Source organism: Falco naumanni, chromosome 10 (assembly GCF_017639655.2).
Source record: "Falco naumanni isolate bFalNau1 chromosome 10, bFalNau1.pat, whole genome shotgun sequence".
Lineage (NCBI taxonomy): Eukaryota > Metazoa > Chordata > Aves > Falconiformes > Falconidae > Falco > Falco naumanni.
The window spans coordinates 5,841,838-5,865,198 of record NC_054063.1 but is presented as its reverse complement, the minus strand read 5'-3'; the positions used below and the strand labels follow the sequence as shown (position 1 = coordinate 5,865,198).

Here is a 23,361-nt window from a genome sequence, read left to right as displayed (position 1 = left end):
TAAATTCAATCAAATCTCATCCACATTTGTACAAGCAATAGTATAGATATTACTAACTCTTATCAGTCCTGCAACACTTAACTACATTTCCTCAAAGTTACTTTACTGATGTGCTTGAGATTAGTAGGGAGAGATGCATCCCCTCGCTTTCCAAAAAACTGAAGACAGTATACTCTGCTGGAAAACTCACGTAATGACATCAAAATAAAATTGGTAATTTAAACCACTTTTTATAAAACTAAACCTGCTATCACATGCAAGTGATGATGAATGAATGAATGATAATGATGATAAAAAGCTGATGACATGAAACACTGCTGAGATAGGGTTGGGTTTTTTAAAAGGAAAAGAAATTATTTTCAACTTTTCTTTTAAAGGTTACACATATTTCAAAAATCTTCCCTAAATGACAGATCTTTTTATTTTGATGAAATCCTCTCCCCCTCAATACTCAAATTTAAAAAATCCTCACAACAGTCTATAATCGCAGATGGCTTCAGAAACACAGCAATGGTTTTGCCAAAACCCAGGCTATTTAATCCGGGGCACACCTCCCTAAATGTTATAATTTCAGCTGTTTACTCTGAAATTTCCCAAATCACCATCATCTTAGAGACTCGTATCAACATCTCCAAGGAGCAAAACATTTGCTGGCTATTAGAGTGCTTTAAGTTTTGTGGAACATTTACTCCCTTTCTATCACAGCTTGTTCTTATAAATGGGTGAAATGGTCTTTCCCTCCTGCACCTCAAGCAAGGAAGCCTCAGGATGTTTTGAGAACCCGCAGTAGAAAGGCTGAGACTGCAGCAAAGCAGCCTGCTAGAAAAAGGAGGAAGAGGAGGAAAAGGTTACACAGAGAAGTTCCAAGACTCTCTCCTGCTCAAAAGAGTCTCTGCTTCCCAACAGCGTTGGCTAGTAAGGGAATACAAGGTGGCTCCTTCTCCCTTCCCACTAGGAACCTAGACTTACATACATGAAACAGCTGCTCTGACCAACTGTGTTTTTAGGAATCAAAGGGTTTTCTTCATGTTTGCCTGGCTGAGTTCTTTGTGTTGGAGTATATTTTGGTTTTATTGGGTTTTTTTGCCATTTAGAGAGTATAACAAATGGTCAAACTAAATATGATCTAGAAGCATTTGATTCATTGCAATTCATGGTTAGCATCCAGTGTAAGAAGAGACCAGAAACTGGCAGCTCCAGATGGAAAGGAAAACAGTAATTTACATGCTAAACCTTATAACTAAAGGGTTCTTCCACTGACCACGTTGAGCCCATAGAAGCGTGATGCTAGAATTCAGAAGTGACTCCTACAGAAAATCAGATTACACGTGGCCTGCTGCAGGTGATAGTGGGACCCCACCATCCACTGGTTATATACTTGCTGAAAAAACTAACTGCAGAGCGTACACATCAATAAATGGATTTAACAGCTGTCTGTCTTAATTGCCCTGTACGTCCTGATCAACATTGCCTTTCAGGTTGTTTTCCAGCAGTGCATGATGAACACAGCTGAAACATTGCCTAAGGAGCTGTAGGTGAAAGCAGTATAAAAATGTGAAGTATGTTGCACTGCTCTCCCCTGAGACTGGAGCCATCAGGGCCATAAACATTCATAGCTGCAGAAGGGATAACCGAGGTGGTGTGTTATTCTCAACAAACATGACATTCTGAAGCTCATAACATATACAACCGGTTAAAGGAAAATTCCAGTATATTTCAGTTATTTATTAGTAGTGTGTTTTATATGCAAGAAAGCCACTTTGTGCCGATGTGCTGTAGCAGTCACTGCTAGCAGACACAGAAGCGAGCGGGTTTGGATTTGTTTGGTCTTTTTATTTTTTTAAAGCAATAGCTATTAGGATGACTACAGCATACTAAAAAGCCTAAAACACAGCACATGCGCGCACGTACACCATACACACAACAAAGAAAAAATAATATTGGTACCTATTCATGCATTCAGATGCCTTAATGTGGATAGACTGAGAAGAAAAGCAGTCTCTCTCCCATAATGCACAGAAGGAGAAATGGACAGTAAACCCCAAGAGCATATCAATAAGACAAAGCAAGGACAAAAGGTTAAACAAGTTAAAATCATGAAGATTCACGTTTCCAAAGAAAATACTTAACAAAAACTATACTAAAAGTAACTAAGGCTTAGAGCTGTTCTGCTCACCTCCAATAATTCCAAATTCCTAGGAGAGAAGCAGCCACAGTTCATAGGACAAAGGGATGGGGAAGGGAACATCTTTCTAATAATTGTAATCTTTCAAAGTCAGTCCTCTCAGTAAGCTATAACATACAGGAAAATCTCCCTTGTCCTGAAGTTCTATATTTATGACCATTTCTGAGCAAAAATTGAAATAGTACTCTGAGTCTTCACTACAAACACAACAGCAGCACACTACAATCTAACTCATCTTTCACCCTCAAATAACACTGAGTTTTTTCAGGACTTTAGAAGCTAGAACCTTCCCTCTTTCAAAGTCTAAAATGACACCTCTCAAATTTATAGGCCTTGGCATTCCTGTACCTGACTCCCCAGACCCAGAGAAGTTTTAGAAGCAATATGGGAGCCTAAGGAAGCAACAATGATCCAGAGAATCTTAAGGAACAAACTAAATCAGGTTTTTTTCAGGAAAACCAGTGAGATCAAAGAAACAGATAAGAAGTTTGCCCTGGTCCCTGCAGGTCTAAGCAATGAACAGATACTTCCATTAATAAGTCTTAAGAGTGTCAATAATGATAAGATACTAAAAAAAAAAAGCTGTAGTAGCATCTTCTGGAAGCAATGGTTTGGCCTGGCTTCCTAGGCTCTGAATGTCCTCATGCTGAAAGGGTGTACTTCTGAAAAATTTAAAAGGCAGTTATCAAAATAAAAAGGAATAATTTGTGTCTCCAATGCTACTTCCTACCTCTGACAAGATCATCTGAGTGTCCTTCATTAACTTTATTTTGTACCAAGATAGGCACCTAAATACAAGCTTATACTTACACACATTGTCTTTGCATGAAATTTTGTTGTTTTCTTAACAGCAAATTTGGTAAGCCTTCCGAGTTTCTCTTTTTTGAATTACTGTCAGATTCATATAGATGAGTTTTCATTCTGTATTCTCTCATAAATTTTAACACATAGAAGGACCAATTTAAATTAGCTTTTGTGACAGAGGACAATGAGGCTTCTAAAGAAACCATGATAACATGAACCTTCATAAATAGATACCATTCATGTCTAAAATTGTTGTATTCTCTACTACTCACAGGGAGTATTTCCAGCTATATATTAAAGATGCACAAACTTTTTCACATTAAAATCTATACATTGGATTTGTGCTCCCTTACATGTTTCTCAGCAAAAAAATTACTGTATTAAAAAATATAGCAATTAGATTAATTAAATATCTTTAAGATGTTACCTACTGAACTAAATATGCAGTAAGAATCCTGGGTTCTAAAAAGCTGTCACACAGCTTAATGGCAGTAGCTTACAGCTCATCACAGCAAAAATAACAATGTGAAAACATCGTTGAGATAGATACTTAAAAGCAGAGTTTCTAAACGAAACAATTTCACATACATACTGCCACACTTCAAAGTAGGTTTTTGATTGCATGTGGCCTGCCTGAATGCAGCTCTGCAGGCCTGGAATTATTAAACATCCAGAGAAACACAAAAGCTTAAAGCTGGGCCTCAGGGGATGCTAAAAGGAAAAGAATTCTGATAACTCCTACAGTGTATGTACATTTTAAGTTAGCAGTGTTTAACATATATCCTAGCGAGCACGCGTTTTACAAACCTTCTTCTAACTGCATCATATGCAAAAACACCCAAACTAATATGCTGATTTTTTTTTTGCAGTTTGATGCCTTCTCTAGCATCAAAACCTCACTGTTACTTCAAAGAGCCACTTGATAAGGAAGCCCATACCTCTGTTGTAACAGAGGATTTACAACAATCTGAATAAATGACAGGCCAAACGTAAAAAGTGACATGGCACATTCTCCCACTCATTCAGGATGTAAATGTGAAAAAGCCTTATCTTTATTTTGGGCTTAATCTTGTGTTTTCTATTTCTGGCTGCACTACGTTGCGAGACAGAATGTCCGTCTGCGCTCTGGATATTGAAGTGTACTGACAAGATTAGATAAAGGTAATGGCTGGTGAGTGATGGAATGCCAGTACAGCCGTGCTCCTGCCGCCCTGTGCCCACAGCCCACTCCACGACGACCGAACATCAGTGTTGGATGGGGTCCATGCGACAGGAATCACAAAATCTTCCTGCCACCCTAGGAGCTGGTTCTAAACAAAAGGAACCTGCAGCATCTAGTCTGCAGTCAATCATCAAACACCTAAAGCAAAGTTAAGATTGGCCCAACAAACTCATACATGAAATGTATGTTGTAGGTTTTTTTAATATAGATTTCTAGCATAAAGTTTCTTTTGCTATTTTTATGTCAACTACTCAGTAATAACCCTATGTTGAAAGTCTCAGGTTACAGGCTCATACTGATTTTCAGAAAAAGACTCAGATTAAAGACATGGTAGAGCTCATATAGGTATAATACTCTAAAAAGAACAGGGGAAGTCTGCATTTGCTTCTGAAAACATTTAATCATGATCACACCATGGATTGTACTCCACAGGAAAGGCACAACTTGGCAGTGGTGACTTGAGAGCTCGCCTATAGAACATACTGCTTGGAAACTACATATATGTGCGTGTGTATATATATACACATACGCGTACATGCACACACACACGCATACATACATACACTTATCACCAATAGTGTTAAACTGGTTAACAATCCTAATATACATTCGATTAACATTTGCACACCCTTTCAATAAAATAAAAAGTAGATTTTTTTTTAAAACTCAAAGCAACTAGATGCTATTGCTACATTCCTTATCTCCTTCCCCAGCCTGCACTAACATTCAAGAGAGTTAGAAGCCTAGAAGTACACTGGGTCCTCCTCTTTCAGTATGTGCTTCTTCCTAGTAAAAGGCTCTACGAGAGGAGGGCTCTATAAATTACACTCATTAATTATTGGAGTGGAATGCTTTTCTTAAAAAGAAGGTCCCCTTCTAGCTTCTCCTGCTATCTTATGCCCAATGCATTTGAAAAAATACAATAAATATTGCCAAAGTGCACTGGGTCTTTTTTTAAACACATTTCCCAAGTTAATACTTGTTTAATAAATGTCAAACCACTACCCACTTCAAAATAGAAGCAAAAGTAATAAAAGACAGTCTACAGTTTTAAAACACTACAAAAAAAAAAACCAAAATGCAAAAGAAGTCTAAACTGAGCAGACATTCTTCGTCATTTCAGCACAGAAAAGATTTAAACAAAGTTTTCTTCTAGAGCTCCTAAAGTATACCTGATCAAAACCCAATTTCTAAATTTCCTTTTTTTTAAGTACATAGTTAATTTGCTTGACAGAAAAACAAGTTCTGCTTCAAGTACTGGTAGAATTTAAAACTGCAACATACACTGAAGTTTATAAACTTTGCCTTAGTGCTGCAGTTCAGACAAAACAATTGGAGCCAGGTTTTTCCACTGTCAAGAAGAAAAGTATGTTTTACTTCCATTTTCGTAGTTTTTTATAACAAAAATAACTGTAAATTACACAATCCATTACAAAACCAATCTCAAACAAAAAAAAATTTTCTTACATGTCACTTAGGACAAGTATTGCTCCCCCCCAAAAAAGGGGGGAAAAACCTGGGTAACTCTTACTCCCCTTGAAATGAGGAAATTAAACATCAGAAGCTACAGCACTGTCACCTTCCAACTGTGAGAACTGAGCTGATTATTTTACTTTTAAAAAAATACAACAAACGCCAAACCAAACTACCATCAGTCCACTATGAGTGGACTTTATATAGTACTCTATATAAAGAATAAAAAAAGACAACTTCTCTTTGAATGTGTAAACAATACTGGAACAACTTACCAATACTAATTTCTGATTTTAGAAACAGGATCTTTACTCAGATCTTTACTCACAGACACCTTACTAAGCTGTAAAGACACTGACATAGTAACACACGTATGAATGGCACTTTTTTTGCTGCTTATGAATTGACATGTCATGTGTGAACAGGCAGTCAACAAAGCTGTCTACTTTTTGAAAAAAGTAATAAATAATATAGGAAAGCAGAAGATGTTTCTGTTTACAACAGCAGCTTTTCTAATGCAAATAAACATTTTAAAATACAATTAGCTAACAAGCTTTTTCACTGTACCTTAAAAGAAAACTTGCGATTGATGCGATCTTCAGGTCCAACTGGCGATATGACATAACTAGGCAATGGTATGCTGCCCAGAACAGATTCTTCTCTGCTGTCTGTTGAAAAAAAATAAAAAAATAGAATCTCACTCACTGCACTTTTCAGTGGGTTAACAATACATTCTCCTTTACAGACACACAGACGACAGGCATTAAGCAGAAAGAAGAGCAGTTCAGACTGGATGTAAGGAAAAGCATTTTCCTCACAAGGACAGAGCACAGCAGAACAGGCCAACGAGGGAGGCTGTGCCATCTCCATCCTCAGAGGTTTTCCGTGCCAGACTAGATTAAGGCCCGAGCAACCCAGGCTGGCTTCTTCCCTGACCATACTTTCACCAGGCGGTTGGACTAGACACTTCCTAAGTCCTTTCTGACCTGAATATTTTTATGACTCAACACCAAGAATATATGGAGAAAAATGTTTTCTTCTTAAAGAAAAAAGACTGATTTTTTTTGAAGAAAACCAGGTTTGGTTTTTGTGAAGTTTTTTTTTGCAATGTTGATTTTTCAGTTTCAGACAGAAAAATACACTTCAAGAATAAAGCTTATTGTGACAAATGAACTCTGACAGGCTGCATAACATGATGGACCTTCCATTTAGCATTCTACATCTACGCTAATTGCTGTAATTAGGAAACCTCTATTACTGATGGCTCTAAAGTGATCAGCAGCAGAAATACAGTGCCTAGAAATATGAATTCAAGATTCATAATCTGTAATGCCTTCCCCAAGTTGTACCACACTACACCATATTAAAAACTTAAAAATAACCTTACATAATACTACTATTGCTATTTCAGCCTGTGATCACATGTTACCTTTTTTGGTAGAAATACGGGACTCGGAAGTTCTCACTTTTACATTGTCCCTTGGATTAAAGCTGAACCAATGCTTTGATCTGGCCATAGTGCATTCTCAAAAGATCAGCTGTGCAAGGTCAAACAAGTAGGTAACACAACATAGACCAGCAATCAGCTAAGTTTAAACCGGTATTGCAGCCAAATGTTTTGCAACATAAACCTCAGCATGTATCAAAGATAAGTTATGTGGCAAAAGATCATACAGGAACTCCTTGTTCCCCAACTGTGGCCTGAAATTTGCTGTGCATTAAAGACATGGATAAGTAATTGTTTCACTACGCATCTTCTCAGGATAACTAATCCAAAGAGTTCAATTAATTTATGCTTGCAATGTGATTTGAACAAGCAAACTGCTACAGACTAAGTCGAAAGAGCTAGTATCTACTCACCTTTGTAGTAAAACAAACAATAATCAGCAAGCACAAACCATCGCCTCTTCCATAATCTCATCCCAGAGCTATCCTGAAATGCAAATGTGTTTTCATTTAAGGACAGTTAGCAGCATATCACACAACACTGTACCAGTGAGTAGTTTACCAGAAGTTTACCTAAATATGGTATTAATTGCAAAAACAAGTGTTTTATATTTTAGCAAAATATTATGTACTAAAAAAGGTAAGAGGCAAAACATCCAGCTATAAAATAATCAGGGAAGAATATTCAAACTGCTAATTTTCCTTAAGTAATTAAACCCGCATCCCAAAGAGCATTCAGATTAACCTGATAGACAACCAATGCATATTTTATCTAGACAGATTTATCTGCCATAAAGAAAGAAAGTATGCATCTGGATGGCACGAACTCCAGCAGGGACTGCCTGTAGACCAAGATGAAAATCACTACACAGCTGTGAAGTACGACCTCACATTTCAGGCAATGATCCCCTATAATTCTGCAGTCCCTCTCCCATATGGTACTCATGCCTAAAATGTAATTTAATCAAATATTCCTTAGGAAATAAAACAGGGTGCATAATGTGCAAATTTTAATGAAGTATAATGTAATATGCCTGTGGAGATCTCTATGTATCTATATCTACATGTAATATATACCACCTTGTCAAAATTAGTAATATTTACATAGAAATTTATTTTAGAAGCTTGCAAAATTGCCAGACTGTAACCTGAGCAAGCACTACTTACTCAGCTGAGGTAGGCTTTGATAAGACCAGTAGCAAAGAAAGCGTCTTCAGGCTTTAAGACAAAAAGCAATAGCCACAGTGATGTTGTATATACTATCTCCCTTCTTCTTTCTGCAGTCATATTAAGTATGCAAGGACTTTATTCCCTTTTCTTTTTCATGCTGCAATACTGTCAACACACACTGTGTCCGAGTTCTGATTCTGTCCTGAAAATTAATGGACTTGTGTAGTGGATGTCAACAGAGCTGGTAGCAGAATACAGCTCTCCATGCAGGAGGAAGCAGATGGCCATCAGCGATTTCACCCTTCTGTACATATAGAATCATAATCGTGCGCCTTAGATTTCAGCCTTCTCCTACCCATCCCTAAACCTAGCTGCTGGGTCTCTGGTGATAATCTGATGGATGCCAACTCCCTAATTAGAAGCAGGGAAGTATTCTCATACAACAAGCAGCTTTATTTACTTTTTGCATTCAAGGACATGCTTCTGTCAGCTTAAGAGCTCAAGATGGAGCAGCTGCAAAATTCTGTTTGTTGAATGAAATCCTACAATCCAGCCTCTGCTTGGACACTGGTCTTGGTGACAGCAAGGTGTGGTGAACAGGTCCCTATCTTCCTTCATTTTCTCCCTCCTGCTTCTGGAGAACAGAAGGCATATGGGTTGGAATTAAGCCTTTGCCAGGTATAAGGGCAGAGGTGAGCAGAAGGAGTAGGTCCTTCACAGCCACCCTTGGGTTTATAGTGCGTCCTGAGGGAGACTGAGATCAGCATGGTAACAAGCCAGCAGGATGAAACAGGGAAAATAACCAGATTTAGACAACAAAGTTATGGCCTTAACATTTAACCATGATGGTGATGTTCATTTATTATTGTTTCTACTTCTGAACCAAAACTGTATGTACAACTTGGTTTTCACAGTTAAGTACCAGACCCTCATTACAGAAGCTTGTGGGAGTACCCAGCGCTGCCCTGCATCGCCAACATTCCAGCTTCTGCTTTTTCAGTTACTTGGAAGGCACTTGATTTTATTTGTTGATGGTACTGAAGTATATGAACAGAAAAGCTGATTACATGCCATACCTGTTTGTGTAGCCAGCCTCTTACTATAACAGGAACATTGGGATTCCTCCTGATAGCTTGATCCCTCTTTCCAAAGCTATGAACTTTGTTTCCAGTCTTCACAACCTATAAAGAAGTATAATGTAGCAGTGGTTTTTAAATGACAGAGACTCATTTCATATTACAAATAACCTCACTGCAATAATTCATACTTCATTACACAGTAATGAAGTATTTACAGCATTTTCAAGGCCAAGTAAATAGACAATGATATTTACAACATAGCAAAGTCAACCTTTCCACGTTCATCAACATATCAGTGCCAGGACAGTCTGCCAGCTCCCAGCTGAACAGCAGGAGCACTGGTGACTCAAGTCAGAAAGGCAGCACTGCTGAAGTTTTAATGTGCTTGGGAAGTATTTCTGGGTGCACTAGAAGAGCTGCATGCAAGTCTCTCATGTACAGGATTTTGTGTGCACGAATCCTCCTCTTGCTTTTCGTTGTTTGGAGGCATTTTTGGTTGGTTAGGTTTTTGTTCCCCATTTAAATTAAAACAACATTGATAGCTTAATAAAATGCTTGGACTTCGACCCTGCAAACAAAAGAAGACAGAGTGATGCTGCTAAGGAGGAAACCTAGATGGCAGTAAGTAAAATTACAAGGACTAGGTAATGGTTTACGTTTCACTGCAACCTCAGTTTTGACTCACACAGGCAAAACTATTTTAAAAACAAACAAGGAAAGCCTACCAGTCTGTGAAAAAGACAGTGAGACTCTCTGGATGAATAATCTGCCTGCTCTTTTCCAATCTCAGCACAGTTTGCTACTGCAATTGCTTTAGGAACCTGAGGTGCACAAACTACCCTTACAGTTGTTCCTGACTTCTCCAAGGAAAAACCCGTCCAGGTGCACTCTCTGTCTCCTTTCTACCACGTCTCTCCTTTGTTTGAATCTCTCCTCTCAGCTGGTCAGGGTACTGATGCTCTGTCAGCTGCAGACAAACAGCAGCTCTGGAAACGAGCACATTTGCCATATGCAAGGGATGACACCATAGAAATCTCTCAGCATACTGCTTCTGCCAGTCAGGCAACATCTGGACTAGAAGACAGCATGCATAATAATAAAATATTCTAGCAATGTATGATAACTTTAAATGGATTCTGTTCATTTTGAGGCCAGGCTTTACCAATCTGCACTGAATTTCACATACTTTAGTAGACCTAAGCATACATCTTAATGCAGCATTAAGATAATAGCAGTAATCAGTAAGAAAAAAAAATAATCCTCTTTTTCTTTGGTGCTATAGCATACAAACACTTGTACAGAGGTAGCAAAGGACAGATTTTAGTAGGTGATTTCCTCACAGTGTGTTTCCCAGGAAGCAGCATGCTGCTTTCAGGCTGCTGAGAACTCGGGTGAGCTGCATGTCACAGTCAGCTCTGTGAAATGCCCCGGACACTGGGGAGATGGGAAGAATGCCAAGTGTGGGCTTTCCCCTAGCAGTGACACCTCCGTAAGAGCCTGCACAAGACAAACGCACAGCCCAGGGCAGCACAGAAGACCACACAAGCAGCCCAGCTGCCTCGGCACTGCACACTGTAAACAGCACCAGGCTCCTGAACAGATGCCCCTGCCGTTCAGCTGGCTGGAACGAGTTCACCATAAAAGCCAGGTGAGGATGGGATCACCAGGATGTCCCGGTCCATTTCTCCACCGTACCTGTGCTAAGGCACTCTGCTAACCGGCTGCAGAGCACTAGCCTTGTGAAAACACGGCACGTCAGTTATCCCCATAGAATCTCTCCTGGAACTCATGTCCAGACCTATAAGCAGCAAGTCTGACACTGAAGGAAGGAAGGAAGATGATGCTAGGCATTCTGTGTCTGCTATTGAAAAAATCACGAAAGGGGACTTGTGAACCTGTGTCCAAATATCACTGCAGACAAACTCACAAAGATGTATCATGAAGGCAGCCAAGCTCTGGATGACCCTATGATCATCAGGCCAAGCCACATATATTTTTATATTTATATATTTATAAATTTATAATATAAATATATTACATTCCTATATATATTTTATATACACATTTAAGGTGAACAAAAAGTAATCAACACAGTTAAGGTTTTAAAAAACTGTTGCTAAGTGTTAGATGCAACAGTTACATTACAAGGGCGACGGGAAGAAAAAATAATAATAAAAAAATAGGAGGCCCAAACTGTTTAAGGCTCTGAAAATCAAAAACCTCTGCTTTGCACCTGAACAGAAATCAACTTACAAAATGTACAGAATTTAGATTCCTAACTTTTCTTTCTCATGTTTATCCTAGGAAAGGTGGATGAACTAAGGAACAGTTAAAGTATAACTGATCTAGCCTTACAGTAGGGTTTAAATTTGGTTTTTTTCATCAGAACCCCTGTCAGCGATCAAGCACTGTGATTCTCTGACCTTATTTAATTTATATTAAAAAAAAATAATCACAGACCACAGTATACAAAAGCCACCCTTCAACTTGGTCAAAAGACCAAACAATTTCTATTACACAGGAGAGGGACATTTTGCCCAAGGCTATGTATTTCATACCAATACAATACCTATAACAGAAACAAAAAAAATAATTTTATGGTGCTTTATGTAATTGAAATTTTCATATCATCTGTAGTATTAATCATCTCATTCTGCTCTGGAATAAAACAAAACATGACTGATATTGAATGTCACACCTTGCTTCCACTGGCTAGAATAAAAGCTAGTTTAAAAGAAAAGGTGTATTTTTAAAAGTATTTGTCTTTACTGCAGTAGTCTTTACCTAATTTAAAATATTCTTATATCATTGTTGTGTGTTGAAAAATGGGGTAAGTCAGAGCAGCTGCCTGTGTCACTGAAGACAAAGACGCTGCTTTTGACTTCAGTACACTTGTTATACTGGCTTGTTTGTGAAGTTTTTGCAAAAAAAATCAACATGTCAAGAGCCAAAATTTTCAAATCCCTTTTCATCACTGCATCACCTTCTTCCTTACAGAAGCCTCTAGCTGAGGAGGAAAGTTACTAACTTAATTACAAAATGTGTGGTTTGGTGTTTTTTTTTTCTAAAACTGGACAGTCAAAAAAACCCACAAATGTAGACAGCCTTTCATTTGGAATAGATTTTCTAAATAGCAAAAAGGAAGACTGTAACTTGGTAAAAATATGCAAATACATACACATAAGAGAATATATAACCTAGCTTTCAATCTACAGGAAATTAAAAAAACCAAAACAAACCCCTACCTGTTTCAGTCATAAACTCTTCCAATCAAAAAACCTCAGTGGTTTAGTAACAAATGAACTCATGAATCCTTCCAGTATCTCTGAGAGGATTAGACAAAATCCTTACTTTTCAGATAGGAAAAACTGAAACTGTTGGAAATTCCTGCTCTTAATATTGAGCATCCATCTACAGCAGCCCTGAGCTAAACGCTGTGCTCCACGCTCCCGCCCCAGAGAGCCCGCACGGAGCCGGCACCATCGCACACCCCCCACTGCTGCCTGTTTCAGCTGCTAGATCCATTCTTCATTTACTTGTTGAAATCCTCACCAGCTCATCTTGGAAAAAATAAACTTCTCTTATGCAGAATCCATCTAAAACACACTCTCAAAATGCAGACTAATAAATACATCATGCTACTGTCCTTTATACTTTCGACTTGGCCAGAGCACTGTGTAGCACCATAGTGTTTACAAGCTTCCATTCATACCATTAGATGCTTTAACAGACTGAATTCCACACGTACCTCACTCTCAAGCTGAAACAGATCCTTACTCCTCCATATCCTTCACTTGTAATCAATAAAAATGGTTTTTAACATGGTTAATAATGTAACTGAATTGGCTATGAACAATCAGAACTTCGAGACAGAGATCGATTGAGATGTATCAGCATGCCCTTTTGGGTTTTCTTCCCTCAACTCCATCCCTCCTCACATCTCAAAAGGCAGGGTAGACTGCACTGGTCTGAAGTCTTCAGATGACTTATTCAGACAGTGCCAGCATCAAAATGGTGGGGGCCATCCCCAGAATCTATGTGCATTTCTGTAAAACTGCCCATCTCGGGTGTCTCATAAAACGAAGTCTTATATATTTATATGCGTATCAATGAAACCATGACATAGTGGCAAGTATAAGCCTCATTTTGGCTTTTTTATTTTTCTTCCATCCAACACACTCCTCTTGGATGCTGTATAACTGATTCTTAGACAGAACATCGGAAATTCTCTTCCCAAACAGTTACTTTTTATTCCACAAGTTTTACTCAGTCCGAGTTCAGAGAGGAACACTGCAACAAAGTCTCCATCTCTTCCATCTGGAGCTGAGAATGACAAACCTGCTGTACAGCTGGGAGCTTTCCTTCCCCCTCCACCCCAAAGGCAGCAATTCTTACCTGCCAGCTTTCCGCAGAAGACACAAGTGGAAAGCCACACACCTGTCCCTGCACCTTCTGATTGGTACTACTTCAACACGCACAGCTCTATACAAAAATCAGTTGAATTTGGCTAGGATTCCAACACTATACCTACACAGTCCTGTGATGGCATTTGAAGGACAAAATTAGGAAAGCATTTCATAAAAGATAATAATTAGCTACGGGTAAGTAGAGACCTTTGCCATGATAAACAGAACATGTCTCTAGCTCCATGGTTGTGTCTCAAGTCTGCGTCTGGGAATTCACTCTTTGAAAGAATGATCATGGAAGAAAACATTTAGAAATAGATGAAAGAATCTTAAAATCTACTCTCAACGTGCCAAGTCAACCTCAAAATGGAGGATAGGTTATTCACTTGACGGCTTCTGCTCTCATTGCTAGTTTACTTGAATTGATTTTGTGCTAGGCTGTGAAGGAATTCAACAAAACTGACTCTACAGAACAAGGAGTGATTTCAAGCCTGGAAACGCACGCAACGATGCAACAAAGCATATATATCAGACAGATGTTTGTTCTCCATCTTAATCAGAACTCCAGTAAAGTATTTATTGAGGGTCTGCAGCAGGATGGATATTATACAAATGAACTTGGTGGAGAAGCAAAATACAGGCAAGCCCTCTTTCAGAGCTCTACTCAAAGTCTAAAGCTGCATCAAAAAAAATGCCACACCTGGGAGCCTACCAGAAGCATGTGTAGCCACACTGATAGCGGACTGCAAACAAAATAGAAGCAGAGACCAAAATACAGACCAACGGAAGTTTTGGGAGGTGATGCTGGATATGCTCCCAGCTGCGATGCAAGAGCATTACCCTCATCTTTAGCGGAGTGGTTCCGAGATCTCCAGTAAAAGATCCTCTAGCATGTGGGTGGCCCCCTAAGTTGTATCCAGTCACCATGTTTGATCTCACTGTTTCGAAAAGCCTGATTAGATCAGGGCAAACACATGACAAAGGGAAGCAGTGGGGGAAGGTGACAAAGCATGCACACTTTTTGGCAGAAGCATGATCCTGGGTGAGTTAAAGCCAACTGTGTCACTGAAGAATTCCCCAGCTCAAAGCAGAGTATCAGGTCCCCATTAACTGATGGTTTTAAGAGCAGAAAAATGAGCTTTCTGCCTCTAATGCTGGCTTAAGAACAATTACAATAAGAAGGATAAACACAGTAAACACAAATGTCCAAGTACTGTGGTAAGTTCAACTGTTAAGAGATATCAAAAAGAAATGTATCAAGTAATTCAGGTAACCTACTAAGTTTCCTGTTTTCAGCGATAACTTCATCTAGCACTTCAAAGATAAATGTATTCTTGAGAATTGACACATGACAATCTTTGTGTTGGTCCAATAACCTATACATTTTCAACCTCAAAAAATATATTTTTTTTATCTTTTCATGAAATTGCTTTCATCCTCTCCAATATTTACCCAAGCATATAAAAACATGAGAATAGGATTTTAAGTGATGGCCTCAATAAAAATACCTTTGCAACCAATTTGGCAAAGTCCTTTCTTCAATTCAATTACATAACAGGCTTTAAATTTTTGCATTAAAAAAAAAAAAAACCACCTTAGAAGTTTAAAAACTGCAAGCAAATTTAAGAAATTTCTCTTATCTCTGCCAATTCTTCCAGTATTTTTTTGCTTCTTTTAATCCAGCCCCCTCCCATCTTCACTGTACTGTAACTTACTGTAAGGTCAAAGAAGCATTAAAATAGTTGGTGACACCTCAAGTACAATGCTTTATTATATTTTGTGCCATAATAAACACAGGCCCTTTGTCAATGACAAATAATGAAATTTTCTATTATTAAACATTCTGTGTGTAAACTTGGTGTCTGCACTGTTTATGCACCACAACAATGGCAGAAAAGGTTCCAAGTTGTTACTAAAAGGAGGAACAGTAATGTTTCAAGGAAAAGTAATAATTACTTACTGTAATTACTGCAAATTACAGTTCCTGGTATTCTGCAGCAATTTTTGCCATACACACTGGACTATCAAAAGACTAGCTGGAACACCAGCATTACGTATACTTACTTCTGTTCTTAAGAAGCCTCTCAAACTTCACCCAAACTCACAATTCTCACAATTTTTTGAATTATCCGAACTATCATGTGGCTATACAGTGCTCCTATGCTGTAAAAAAAGGTTTTTGCTTGGATAGAAGATACTGCCTCTTCTTTAAGGTACATTATTAGACTTCTAGACTAAAGCCATGGCCGTATTAGTGTAAGCATTAAAAGAGTACTTGATTTAAAGCAAATGAAGTTCTAATCATCAAGCTGAAACAACAGCCTTTTTCCTTTACCTTAGAGCCAGGTTTTGTATCAACAGCAGATGTAGTTACTGCAGTGGACGTTTCACTGACCATGCTTGAAGGTCTTTGGTTTATTTGTTGCTTGGACATAGATGAATTCTGCCTAGAAAACAAACACAAACAGATAATCTAAAGCACATTGTTTCAAAGAGTCAGCTTTGTCTTTTTTTATTTAAGATTCACAGTAAGCAAATGAATGACAGGCTAGTCAAACATTTCCCATGCATCTGCAACTGCCTTTGCACCACCCCTATTGTTCTGATTTCAGGTATTCCTCAAGGAGATGCTGCCAGTGACGTCTGATGATTGGTATTTGTCGACGTATCAGGAGGAAGAGACCTGCCAAATTGTCTGCAAATGCAACAGAGAATCAATATATAACAAGCACCCAGAGAAGATGAGGCTAACGCAGAGACACTAAACTGTGCCCAGTTTAGAGGCTTGGCTGAAACATGTTAAAGAGCCAGTGCTGGGGAGGGAAGGACAGGAGTTCAACACTTTGCAATAACAGGCTTCTTACTTAAAATCAAAGTGAGACTAGCCTACTATTAGATCTTTCACTAACTTAATGCTAGATCTTTGAATCTGCCAAAAATATGATTCACACTGCAGTATGAATTATTAAAATACCTTTTAAGTGAAATGGTGCAATTCATGGCAGATAGAAATAAGTAACTTCTGAGTCATACTAACTTCAAGAAATCTTGATAACTAGCTCAGATTCCCATACCCATTTAAAGCATAGGTGAGATCAATCCTACCGTAAGAACCTGTTCAACAAGTAGCAATTCAGTACAGCTGCCCAAATGAAGAAATGAGAGGATAAACGGAAGCACAAAATCTTGTGGAATCCCAGATGCAGGTTGTGAAGAGAAGCCTCGGCTGCCAAGCCCCACACCAATTTGTGGATTAAACTCACAGGTGGTATTTTCAAAAATCATTAACAATGTAGTTTAGCAAATTCTATTTTAGGAACAAGAAGCAATACAGTCATAGAACAACCAAAACAAACCAAACTGCTAACAACCTATGATTTTCCTTTCCTCATCTCAGTAAGTCACCAAAGCCATTTATTAAAAAAAAAAACAAAAAAACAAAAAAAAACAAAAAAAACCCAAAAAAAACCCAAACCCAAACATAAAAAAACCCATACAAGACAAGCCAGACTTTACTGTTGCTACCACTGGAATTCAATCCAACTCTGAACAGAACAGAAAACAGAGTAAATCTGAGCAGCTACCGCTCATAAGAACAGAGAAGAGTTTGTGGCTGTAGTAGTTCACAGTGTTTAACTGAGGACAAGGTGTTTGCCACCACTGCTTTTCCTCAGCTACAACCTGTACAATTACCTGTCCAAAAGCTTTTATGGTTGATCTGGCATCAGGGAAAACACTTTTTTTTTTTTCCCCCCATTTGTGACCACAGACTTTCAATTAAACTTGCAAGAAAGACAGCTTTGATCCTATTTCCTTTATGCCTTGCTTATCTGGCATAAAACCCTTCTTTCTATCTTTCATATGTAAACTCAGGTCCAAGATACGAGAACAAACTACAGCAAGTTCCTCAAATCCCTGGCCAGCCTTTAATGCATGAGAGCTTCATCATCTCAGTTTGAGTCAATTTGCCTTACTTATGGAGCAGGTATCCTACCTGAGCATTCAATCAGCTTTAGGAACACCACATTTCAGCACAGAGCAGATTAAGACACATCCCATACACAACGCTGCCTGACTAAGCTTTTTCTGTTGACCAGCCAGTTTAATTACTGCCTTTTGACTCTGTTCTCACTTGTTCCCTTCCCAGTCTAAAACTTTCAAAACAGGTAGAAAATGCAGACTTACAACGTGCCCACATCTTACTTGCTTCTTCCTAATACTTACTTAGCAAAATGGTTTCATGTCCCTGCTCAAGGCAACTAAACTGAGAGTAGGTATTTCGATGGCAGAGGAACACTAACAGAGACGTGAAAGTCTTCTACACTGCTTCCTCAAAATGAATCTAAAATACTAGACCTGGTATCATTAAGAAGGCCACTAGAAATGAGTCACAAAAGTATGAAAACAAAACACATCCAAGGAAAATCTTTGGCTTTGGAAGACACAAAATTTCTCTTCCTCCCTTGGAGTTTAGATTCTCTACAATGTCCACACCGTGAACTATTGACTTGAATACTGTAGGAGAGTTGTACAACATGGTCCAGACACTCACTGGGGCGAGGAGAGGGGAAAGGAGGAGGTGGACTGGAGGGGAAAGAGCACGTAACGTACATGTCCAGAAAATCTTTAGGCTTTCCAGGCCATAGATAACCTGATGAGATTCAATTTCTTCATTTATTAGAGTAGCTATTTCATAGAGAACTAACTTTCTCAGGAAAGACAAAAATGAAAAATAAAATTTAAGTTTTGACAAACTGGAATCAATTTTTCCAATTAAAACATTAACATGGAAAGAGAAATAACCCCAGAGGAATGGTTTTAATCTATGAATTCAACTCAGATGCAAGAGATTTTCACTATCCCACAAGACACTGTTTCACAGTAGGGTAAATGTACTGCAGTTAAAAAAAGAATTTAGAAGAACTACAGAGGAAGATAAGTTTTATATGTTAAAACAAGACCATCAGTATCAGAAAATTATCATGCAATACAGAATGATCAACATGGAATTTCTAAGCATTTATAACATGGCCATTTAGTGATTCCTCTTCTACTTGCTCCTGAAAGTGATCACTGCCAATAAAACAAACTTTTCTTCTCTAGTAGTACCAAGATTAATGACAAACTTCAAATTCACAAGGAGAATTTTTTTTTTTTTAATGTGAAGTTGTTGCCATGTAGAAGAACTTGAAAAGCCAGCAGAAGAGACAGTAAGTCCATCAAAAGAGAAAATACATGATTATTCTCCTAAAAAAAAATATCTTTGGCAGCAAATACTGGTGATCCACACTTCCTGTACCCGAGATGTAACAGAAAACACCAAACAAAACTGAAAATTACTGTAAGTATTTGTATATCATATTTAAAGGATATAATATATTTGTTGCATGAAATCAGAGCATCAAGTATGTAAGTCTCTTAAGAGCTAATTAATACTCTCAGTTTGGTTTGAAAAGCAAACTAAAATATTCAGAATTACCTGAAACACACCTGCATGTTAATGGAGTTAATGCAGATTCATCTTTTAAAGTGACTATAGCATTAACTCTGTGCATTCAGAAACATTAGTTCAAAATCACTGTTATCAAAGATGTTTGATAATATCTGTTATTCCTGTTCTGACTTCATGAGTGCTATTTTTTGCCTATTTTGAGGATAATTCTCTTACTGCCTCCCCCAAGAGTGCACGCACACATGCAGAATTGCCGTATGTACATTTGGAGCTCCAGTCCCTTGTAAATCTTTTTAAAAACTTGAAAATAACACTCTATATAGCATCTCCTGTCAAGCAACTCCCTGCTTTACTTAAACAGTGCTAGTATGTCTACAGAAATCACATTAACCATCTAAGAGAGTTACATGGCGAATATTTGGTTTATTAAAGAAAACCAAAAACCACTGAAGAACAACAAGAAGATGATTACACCAGTAGCCCATATTGAAAATGCAATACTCACAGGAGAATACATTCTTTTTCTCTAAAGGATCATAAAGATTACTTGATTTAGAAGGTCCACGTTCACACCAGCAACTTAAAAAGTTTATTTTGTTGGAACCAAATACAACTCAATAACATCATGTCAATGTAGTTTTAATATTAACAAATCTCCTACTTAGCTGGATTAAAAAAAAATAAATAATCCACTGTCCTAGTATTTCTATACATGCAAACATGGCAGATATTTATTTTGGAGTTGTTTGGGTTTCCTCCTTTCTCTCCGCCTAGTATTTTTGCTGCTATAGTAACCAAATGCAATAGACAAAATAAGATGGCTCTCTCCCTAGAGATGATGCAAGGCTTTGTCAGTTGCACAAAAAATAGGCAAAAAAAGAGGGTAATTCACTGGATTAAACACACTATGTATTTTTTTCCACCCTGTATTTCTACATTTATGTTCAAGTTTTATCTTTTTTAACTTTGAAGTACTATCTTTTCATTTGCAAACATACTACTATCACAAATATATTGTTAAGCTGCTAATACACAACTACTAGTGTTTAGCAACACAGACAATTAGATACATGGCTGTAAGTGCCACCTTCTTTCTGTATACAATTATTTAAAGAACAGTTATTTAATAAAAGAAAAGAAAGAAGAAATCTAAACATTGTGTACATCTATCCTAAGTAGTACTATAATAGATTTTTCAGACAAATGCCTGTATAATGATGTGGTTAAACTAGATCCTGGTCTCTTTGTGGATTAAGGGTTTATTAAAAACATGAAAGTAAAGCACAGAAATCAAGAGACAATTGTGAACTAGAGGGAGGCTACAGAGAGACGTCCCATACAGCCAAGATGCTCAAATTATTTAGAAGTGATCCTGAAAACTGTGAGGTGACCAAATCAACAGAGGATAAAAATTATTCTGGACAAAACCTGAAATGCTGACACAAACAGACAGAAAAGTAATCTTCAGAGATGAGTAACCATGTGATCAGATGCCAAACTTAATTCAGTGTCAACAGCAGAAAATTAATTCAAAGGAGGAAGAAATTAAAAACATCTCCTCAGCTTCTATCACTCAAAGCAACACTGGTAATCTGAGGGAAAGGATATTTTTAAATCTTAGCACAATGAGTAGCAGCAGCCAAAGTATATTAAGAGTTCTTAACAAAGGACAGAGAAGAAAAAGTACAATTAAATTATTATAAAAAACAACAAGCTCATACGCCAAATACTGCATTCACCTATAATCAATCACTCCATCAGGAAAAAGATGAATCTAAAAGCATCATACAGAAGAGCTAGCTCTCAAGCAGGGCTAGTGAAAGGTAGAAGATACGTCCCACACACTAAGCGACCAAATTGCTATTCTTGGAAAAACAGAATAAGAGGTGAGGATTTGACAGCTAAGAATGCATTAGAAAATAAGGATGATTAATCACTAATTCTCAAAAAAAAAATTCTAAAAATCTAAAGAATACCACCTTTAGGAAGAATAGCATATGGATCAAAAGATAACGTAATTCAAAAGTTACAGGTTCCATGCAATACTTTTTGGTTTTATCCTTCAGTTACAATGGAGTTGAGGAAATCAGATTTCAGCTTAAAAAGTAAAACTGACACGATATTGTTTAAAAGGGGAAAAGCCTTGGGAAAACACTAGTGAAATACAGTCCCAGCCTTCTATTGAAAGTATCCACTTCTCATCTGATCAAAAGCAAGGCAAGGGAACCTGGTTCACAACTGACTAACTGACTCATAATCAAGGTAGGATTACACCATTTATCGACATAATTTTCCAAAATTTCTTTTCAAATCTTCTTTCCAGAACATTGCTTCCTGGATGGGAAAGGGCCGGAGCAGCCCGTACATCCATCATTTTTAGATTACTGTAAATTACTTTTCTGATGTTAAATGTGTCCTTTTAATAGATATGTTTGTGGCAGCCTGAACAAGTCTGTGCTTACGTCTCCCCGCCAGCTCCCAGTCAACATCTGGTGACAACTCCTGCCTTTGGCCCTAATCTTAAATTAAAATCAACCCGTAAGTAATAAATCACATCACAACAGCACCGAAGAACAAATTGCCTTTAATGAAACCCTTAAGAGTGCTACTACTTCTTCAGCTATAGAAAAAAAGTGCTCTTGGTCAAAAGGATCCCAGGATGGGAAATTTCCAGAGACCCTACGAATCCAGAGGCTATCCTTCCAACTGCGGCCCGTTCATTTCACCGCAAGTCATGAGGTGCAACACTAATTCCAAACTAATACACGATCAACAACACCGATTCCATACAAATCCCTGATGCCTGAGGGAAAAGAACTGAATACATGGCACAGTCTCGTTACAATTCTCAGGCCAAAGGCCAGGGAAGTGCTCACAGCTCCTCTGATTTCAGCAGATATCCACGGACGTCGACAGCATCATTTCACAGAACTCAGATTATGACTGTAGTGAGCAGCATCTGTGTAAAACCCACACTGCCACATCAAAGTGGTACAAAACTAAGGAAACCAGAGCATACACACATTTGAAAATGACATCTTTAATGCCATTTTAACTGATATATTCAAAACATCTAATTTGAAAAACACTTTGCACTTCAGGCCAATAATAAAACTCATTAAAATGTTTTTGCGGAGACTGTTTCCTGGGTAGTCACCACAAACATACACTCCCCTCTATCCCTCTAGCCATTTCCTCTTCTTTTAGAATAAAAAACAACTTGTCTCTCTTAATTCCACTACATTGTAAGATTTTTCCAGCTTTTGATACCATCTCAGCCTAAAGGAAGTCTAGCGATGACAAGTTAAGCCCGTTCATCTGATTGCCCTCCAAATAAACACCTTCCTCCTCCAAAAAAGTTTCTATACATACACAAAAGTTCACCAAAGCTGTGTGCCACCAGCAAGTTGTTCTTCAATTCTGATTTTAATTTTTATCTGCTACCACGATTACAAAACCAGACACAGCCCAGGGAAGCGTGACTAACCCAGGGAGGCACTCCAAGGAGCTCTATCCAAACACCCGTTGTCCCTTACACAATGTACACATTTTCTTTATATCAAATTAATGGAACCGTTACAACAGATTAATTTAAAATCAAGTAACAGATGGAAGTCGGAACACAGATGTACAGTGCCCAGACCGTCTTTGCGATTCGCTCCATTGCAAGGTACCTGTTCTCCTCGGTAAATGACCTGGAGCAGCTTGTTGCACAGATGTAAGGACCAGCCCCGTCCCCAGCAGCAAGCCACCTACCACAGCCTGGGTGCCCTCCAGCTCAGCAGCCATCCCATGGTCTCTGTGCCTCATTAGTGGCCTCTCCCACACGCTGCAAACTATGGCCAACATTCTACTCTGTGTGATTCTCAGCTGGTGCCACTGGATTTGCTTCGGGCTTGTGGGGGCGGGTTGTTGCTCAGTCAGGTTTTGTTGGGGTTGTGTTGCTACTGTTGGGTTTGGTTGGTTGATTGGTTTTTTAAACCATTTGAGGAGCACCGAGCAGAGGGCTGTACCCTGCATGCTCGAATTCTCCTTTCCCCTGCAAGTCCCCAGTGGAAGACATCGCCAGAAAAGCCTCAGTCCCCTGGGGCTCTCGCAAGGTGTTTCTCTGAGCCTCACTTTTC

At 38.3% G+C, this 23,361-nt stretch overlaps 1 protein-coding gene across 8 annotated transcripts in view; it reads right to left on the bottom strand.

Moving 5' to 3' along the window:
• The window catches only part of PLEKHA7 (pleckstrin homology domain containing A7), a 160,105-nt gene that overhangs the window by 43,316 nt on the left and 93,428 nt on the right, over positions 1-23,361 (bottom strand). For all 8 annotated transcript variants that reach the window (XM_040608613.1, XM_040608614.1, XM_040608616.1 and 5 more), the window contains 4 exons: positions 16,121-16,232; positions 9,377-9,481; positions 7,545-7,617; positions 6,252-6,352 (listed from right to left, as the gene is read on the bottom strand). In XM_040608613.1, the coding sequence (XP_040464547.1) occupies positions 6,252-6,352; positions 7,545-7,617; positions 9,377-9,481; positions 16,121-16,232 (391 nt within the window). The remainder of the gene's footprint in view (positions 1-6,251; positions 6,353-7,544; positions 7,618-9,376; positions 9,482-16,120; positions 16,233-23,361) is intronic.